Below are 7,368 nucleotides of genomic sequence, written 5' to 3'. Positions count from 1 at the left end.
CCCCCCCCCCCCCCCCCCCCAATTATATAAATTTACTATCCTACCCGGGGAAAAGTTCTGCTTCAAAAGATTTCTGAGAAAATGTGAAGAACCCCATAATCCAACTACTTAAGTGAAACTCCAAGGAATTCAAAGGACCATTTTAATATCCCATTACAGAGCAGAGCTTTCAGTAGTAACCACTCTTCATAAGTAACACGAGAAAATGTCTATTTACAAATATCAGTCACTTTTATCATTTTTAGCTCTCATCCCTTCAAAGCAGCTTTTATTTCCTCAGGCAGGATTCTTTGGACTCTCATTAAATCCCTGCTACCTACAAATTTAAACCAGAGGCACATCGACTGGAATGAATGAAATGGTGGGGTTACAATTAGCTTACAGGGGTCTCAGCCTTCTCTGCCATGAAACCTGCTTTAACTCAGAATGAACCTTGCGAGGGAACAAAACCAGTGAAGAATAAAATCAATTTTCTGTCAGAAGAGTGAGGTGCACCCTAAGAAACACCTCGCATTGCCACAGGGGCAGCATGATGAAAGCATAAAGCTCCTGGTTGGTGTTACTCTGCAGCTGCTCTCACGGAGGAGTGATGTCAGTAGGAACTGCCCTGCCTCCTCCTCCTCCTCCTCCTCCTCCCTACCCTGCCCGCCAGCGGGATGAAGCTGGGCAGTGTGCTGGTACCTGAGCATCCCCACTCCCGGCTCACTTTTCCCCCGGTGCATTAGTTTCCCAAGAGGCAGCCTGCACTCAGAGACGATTAATTACACTCCGAGTTGAGTGTTGAGGTTCAGGAATTTAGCAAAAGTAGATTTCCACTTCAGCTGATCTCTTCAGACCTCACACAAGCCCGCGGCCGCTAAGCGTTGTCGGAGAGAGCGGTGTCGTCAGCGGTTCCGAGGGAGATGCCACCAGCCCTCCCACCCCCAGGGCTCTGTCCCCTCCTCCACACCTTGTTCTGTACCCCCGGCAAAACCTCTCGCTTTTCAGAGTTTCAGTTTGTCCTTCACAAAATAAGTGTTATTAAGAAGAAAGGCTTGAATCCCTTCACACCGAGAAAGCGCGTGTATTTTTAGAACACTGTGGGCTATTAGACCTTCCCGAAGGGACGGGAAAATGCTGCCAGGAGTGAGTTTTACTGCACAATATATGGTTTCCTGGAAGAGAGGGAACAAGTCTGTTTTCCCCGTGATAAGAGCTGCCCACTCACCCGCTCCTCCCGGCCCTGGGCCAGGATGACGACGATCCTGCCCTGGCGCCGCCGCCCCGTGCGGCCCATCCGCTGCACCAGGCGAACAGGGCTCTTCTGGGCGTCGAAGCAGACGATGAGATCCAGCTCCCCGATGTCCAAGCCTTCTTCCCCCACGCAGGTAGAGACCAGGGTGTTATACCCCCCCTCACGGAAGCGTTTGACCACCTGAGTGAGTGATTACAATCAGATTTAACAGGTTAGTCAGAAAGCCCCCTGTACACACTCCGTCGTTCTTCCAGACAGAAGATAGAAATAATTGATTTATATTTTAAAGCTACAAAGCTCAGTCATTCTGAATTCGTCAGCTAATTCATCGCGATCAAATACCATGCACTAGTGTTACCAACATCAACATACCAAATCTTCAATTCTCAAAGAAAGGAAAAAAAGCACACCTTATTCTGACTCCAACCATGCCATTCTTCTAAAATTCATCTTCCCAACTTTGCAATTACATTTTAATTATTTTTTTAAAACTTTGCTAGACCAAAGTTTAAGAACAGATCTTATTTGTTCTGCCTACAAGAAAAAAAATAACCTCCCTAAGCAAGTATTTGAATATTTCCCCAGATTTTCAGATATATACAGGTTATCATTTGTTAACATAATGTAAACGTATAAAATATTTGTAATTCTACGTTCTGTTCAATGAGTATAATTTTGGATACTCTGAAAGCAACTGAACTACACAGGAATTAAGTAATGACATTTTGGAGTGTGGTCACAGAATCACAGAATCACAGAATCTTCTAGGTTGGAAGGGACCTTAAAGATCATCTTGTCCAACCGTCAACCTGACTGACAAAAATAGACACCCACACAACAAACAAGGAGCATCATCACTAAACCAGACCTCCCAGCACTACATCAACCCATCTTTTGAACACCTCCAGGGATGGTGCCTCAACCCCCTCCCTGGGCAGCCCATTCCAATGGCTGAGAACCCTTTCAGTGAAAAAATTTTTCCTAATATCCAGCCTGAACCTCCCCTGGGGCAACTTGAGGCCGTGTGGTCACTGCCACACAATATCTGTCACTCCTCAGACAGCTATTTATACAATTAATGCTCTTTGTCACTGTTTCCTAATACAATTCTCATCTTTTCTTTACCTCGAGTTGCTCTTTCTGTGTGAAGCCCTTGGTGCTCTTTCCTGTGGAGTGGCCAACGAAGGTCATGACCCGCACGGCGGGGCTGAGGCGGGACAGCATGTCCGCGATCTCCTGCACGCTGTCTCGGAAGGAGGAGAAGATCATCACCCTGGTACCCACAGCCTCCACGCACGGGCTTTCGGCCCTCACCTCATCTGCTGCAGTTCAAAAAGCCAGAACAAAATTTTATGCAGAATTTTAAAATAATTATCAATAAAAAAGCAAGGACGGGTCATCGCATAAGCTACACATTCACAGCTCTCATCCCACCTAACGGGAAGGTTCTGTCCAAGTGTACTGCATTTTGATTTTTTCAAAAGAAATTTTCTTTAAAAGAAATTTCATTTTTAAAGAAATTAAGCAAATAAATGAATAAAAAACAACAGTAGGGAAAACTGACAATTAGGAGCCTCTCAACCTATTTAGGCCAACTTCCAAGAAAATGCTCCGAGATGCATCTGCTCAAACAATTCCTCTCTGGAATCAAAGCAAAATTCTAATTTTGGAGAAGTTACAATAACTCTGGGGAAAACACCCTACCATTGAGGCACCATTACTAATGTCACTTTGAAAGGCTCAGATTTGATGGCAGATGTCTTTGAAACTTTATTTAAGCTTAAGATGCCTTCTTCCAAAGAGCCTACAATGGGATTTTTAAATCTGGTTCTCAAATGCCAAGAGTGAGGTGAGGTTAGCAATACATAGCCATAAAAACCACTGTCACCATTAGCCTAGGACACAGCAGGGTGGAATAAGAGACATGTTTACCAACTTCCTATGATTTACTACAGCACGTTGTCTCTACTTCCACAGCTCAGGATCCTCATGACAGCAGAAACGTGTGAAAACTTCCCTTAATACCACAGTCTGTTGCTTGTGAATGACCTGTCATCACACCTGGTTAGAGCCCTCATTTATAGCAAAGATAACATCTCCTTTTTTCAAAGAAAAGGGAAAAATAATTGCCTTTGACCAAACCCACATTTCTTACATTACACCATCACGGTTTTATCTTCTGGGTACTCAACTTTTTTTTTTCTTCTTCTTTTTTTAAAACATTTAAGAGTACCTGCCTTCATGAGTACAAGCAAAAGTTGCCTAAGGAACATGCAAGTCTTACACAGCCACCTCCTGTTTATCCCATCCAGACAATAAACCAACAACAAAACACACTCCAGAGTGAAAACCCGGTATGCTAAAAAAGAGATTCTCTGAAAGGACTGCAGTGCAGGCTGGATGCATCTCACGTACACGAGTTCATATTATCCTCCCCCACTGACTTTATTCTGAACATTATTCTGTATCTATTTTTAGCATATTCCCATGATTCAAATAACAATAATGCTCAGTAGCATCTGTCCCTGTATTGTAAAAAAATGTTACGTTGCTGCCATTACCTCCTTCTTCACCTTCTCCAACACCAGCCTGAGAAAATTCAAGCCACGAGCAGCCCATAATCAATCTGAGGAGTAATCCAGGTATGGAAGATTAGCGCAGAGAAGCTCATTATGCTCAGCCAACTCTTCTTAGGGGCTGCCCAGAACCTTATCTTGCACTTACCTGAATTGCTGGTAATTGCACAGCCAGGGCAACAGCCACGTGGCTGGGAAACTCAGCCTTCGCCCGGCTGGTCGCTGCTCAGAAAGGGGGCTGGGTGGCACAGGAACTCAGCACCACTCCACACTTCTCAGGGGAGAGCTCCCACTTCCAACGGAGGAACCAGAGCTAGTGTTGTTCTGATATGGCTAGTCACCTACGTTATTAATACTTTTCTGCCTCAAATGTAGGGCTTCTCAAGGGAAATGTTTTGCAGGAGTAGATATTTGTTTTAAAAATTGCACAGGCACGAACACAGTAAATTAGGATTCAGAGTAGTTCAGCAACAGAACAAAGCAGAGTTAAGTTCAGAGGGTGTATTTGCCTCTGTGTTTTATTTTCCCCTGGAGATACCACACACCTGCCTGAGTGAGTTCCTGACACAAATGCTGGATGTGTTTTTCACTGCTCACATAATGATTTAGGCTTTTGTTTCAGAGCCTTCTGATGGACCAAAAGATACAGGTGATTATGGCTGGAATCTTAATAAGTCCTGAAGTTTTTACTGACAGATTCATGACAAATTCTTGTCTGGAGGAGCGAGAAATGAGGACATGGGTGTGGATTCTATTCAGTCACTAAGGGCAGAAACACAGGTTTGGGGTTATTGCTTATTTCTCTGAGTTGTCGGTACTTACCAGAAGATCCCTGTTTCCAGGATTTGAAGTGTCCTATTACAATTTCCTCCAATTTCCTTAATTTTGGATGGCTGTAGATAAATTCCTTTTTATTTTCCAACACTGAAAAGGAAATAAAGCCATTAAAACTGTTGCAGTTTTGCTTACAAGTGACTTTCATTTCCTCCCGCTATAATTCTTTGAGTCAGCCATACAAATTCCTGACCCTGTCTTAACTGCGCTCACCTAAGCAAACCAGTAAACTACTTAGGGAAGCACATTTGCTAAGCCCAGGTTTTGAGAAAGTGTTGTTATTTTTGTTGCATTCACGCTGTCAAAGATATCAAGTCAAACAGTAATATTTTAACCACTCTTTTAAAATCAAACTAAAAACTTCAAACATAGAAAACTTGTTTGAAGGCAGCTAAAACCACTGAAAGAAAACAGACAGGTAAATAAATAAGAGTCTGGGGAAAACAATCTGGAATAAAGAGCACTAGTTGAGTGTACCACAATGAAGACCTTTCTGCATTTACACACTATGTAGAGGTATCTACTGTTTCATTTAAACACAAGGCAAATATTCCATCCCTGAAAGGGCAATACTGACCTGTTGTACTCTTGTAAACACTTCCATTGGCTGAAGGCAGCGTGTCTGCAAACATGTCCCTGAGCTGCTGATACAGCTTCATGAAGTCCTCGTTACGACCAAGTTCATTCTTCGTACGGGTTAACCCTTTGTAAAAAGTTGAAATATCTCAGTATTTAATCTCTGGAGTGAATATAATTTCTGCTATCCAAAAGACAAGCTTTCTCAGAATTGGCAAGCTCATCTCAAGAGCTGGAAGATACATGGTAGCTTTAGAAAATAGCATACACATTGTTTGGCATCAGTATTTTTCAGGGAAGATGCCATTATAGAATTTAAACATGAAAACATGAATTGAAACGTGAAAAACACGTGTATAAACCAAATCCTGGTCCTTTGGGTAAATTAAAGAGTTTCACATCAACCATTTAGTACTAGAAAAGGCATCCAGTCCAGAAACATTGAGGACAGTGAGAGCCTGGCCCAGGTTGCCCAGAGAAGCTGTGGCTGCCCCATCCCTGGAGGGGTTCAAGGCCAGGTTGGAGGGGCCTTGGAGCAACCTGGTCTGGTGGGAGGTGTCCCTGCCCAGGGCAGAGGGTGGCACTGGATGGTCTTCAAGGTCCCCTCCCACCCAAACCACTCTGTGAGTCTATGAAGTGCTGCCCATTAACCAAAGAGAAAGAAATCTAGACAAAAAGCTAGAATTAGCAAGTTTCTTAAATGATTTTGTATCAATGTTGAAAGAGATTTTGTTTTATTCAAACCATAAATCAAACTTAGCAGAACCAGCACAGAAGACCTATTTATTAGGTCTCTTACCCATCAGTCCTCTTTCAGACAGCTGACCAGATGATCATTGTAAGACCCTTCCAACTGAAATATTCTATTCCATTCAAATGTTCTACTTTAGTCAGTAGCAGACAGGGATTTAAGGAATCTGAGAAACTAGGCAACAGATGAAATGCTCTCCAGTGCCCAGGTCTAAGAGCAGCACTACACCATCAGAAATGTAAAAATCTGCACGTGTGAAAGTAATAAATTGCAAAAATCTCAAAAGAATAAAATTAATGAGAAATTACTAGCACATGTGTACTATAAAAATATATTCTATAGCTATTCCCTAATATGAAGCAAGCACTTCACAAGCTTTTGGTTCAGCCGTAGAGCGAGGTGGTGCCATTTGAATTAAGCAGTGCTATAGGCAAAGCAGCTTTTGCCCGTTACCCCACAGTTACACAGCAAAGTGGAAGCCAAAATGAAGCCAGAGCCCCGAGAGGCACCCCATGGGGGAAGGGGAACTGCTGGAAGCCTCCCCTCCCACACCCCGTGTTTAGAGGACACTTGCTGTTGGACTAACGTTCCAGGTGGAAATTTTCCCCCTCAACAAAGATGTCAGTACCAAACCAGGTCATACTGGCAGCAGTGACCACCTCATGGCTCTGAAAACCACTGGGGAGAGTTGCAAAAGCCTCACAATAGTGATAGAATTGGGAAAATAAGCTGAGGCCAGAAGAGAAAACAGCTTTCCATTGTGCTCAGTGAGCACAGGAGGCGTTGCACAGCTAGGAGAGCCATCCTGGTGTGGGGAGTCCACATCTGCAATCTGGGAAAGGTCCTTCAAACTCACACATGCAGGGGTACTGCTGGAGGGGAAGGAATTGCTTTACAAGACCAAACAACTTTCTTAGTTTAAACTGTTTAATGGTAATTCTCTGTCTCCCCAGAGATATTACTGTCACTTACTCTGTGTTCTGTTTGTGCCTTATTCTTTTTGGAACTGCTGCCATATAAACACATTTGCTTTCCCACGTATACTCTATCTTTAACATCGTGCCAACGTATTTCCAATAGTGATGAAGGGGAAAAAAATACCAATTACATTTGCAAACCATGCATTATATAAGCTGTTTTGTGCAAAACTAGCCATACAGATGAGGTAAATTAAATGAGACGGAGTGGAGACAAAGGAAAAACATTTCTGAAGACATTTCACCTTTTGGTCCATCCATAATTCCGAAGAGGTAGATAAACAACGACCGTAACCCCATTTGCAGCAGCAGCTCGTACCCATGATATAAACTGATACAAAGTGCAAAATCTCCTTCAATTATGCCTTGATGTACTGCCTGTAAAGCAAAACAGTCATCATTAAATGAGGAAGTCTAGAA

General features: G+C 43.1%; 1 protein-coding gene across 1 annotated transcript in view; it reads right to left on the bottom strand.

Moving 5' to 3' along the window:
- Nucleotides 1-7,368, bottom strand: part of FANCM (Fanconi anemia complementation group M) — a 114,733-nt gene that overhangs the window by 60,522 nt on the left and 46,843 nt on the right. Inside the window, exon 11 of the mRNA XM_014936762.1 lies at nucleotides 1,208-1,414. Coding sequence (XP_014792248.1) covers nucleotides 1,208-1,414 — 207 coding nt within the window. The remainder of the gene's footprint in view (nucleotides 1-1,207; nucleotides 1,415-7,368) is intronic.

Source organism: Calidris pugnax, unplaced genomic scaffold (assembly GCF_001431845.1).
Source record: "Calidris pugnax isolate Ruff unplaced genomic scaffold, ASM143184v1 scaffold10, whole genome shotgun sequence".
Taxonomy (NCBI): domain Eukaryota; kingdom Metazoa; phylum Chordata; class Aves; order Charadriiformes; family Scolopacidae; genus Calidris; species Calidris pugnax.
Note: the sequence above shows the minus strand (reverse complement) of the source record. Positions and strands in the feature narration are given on the sequence as shown.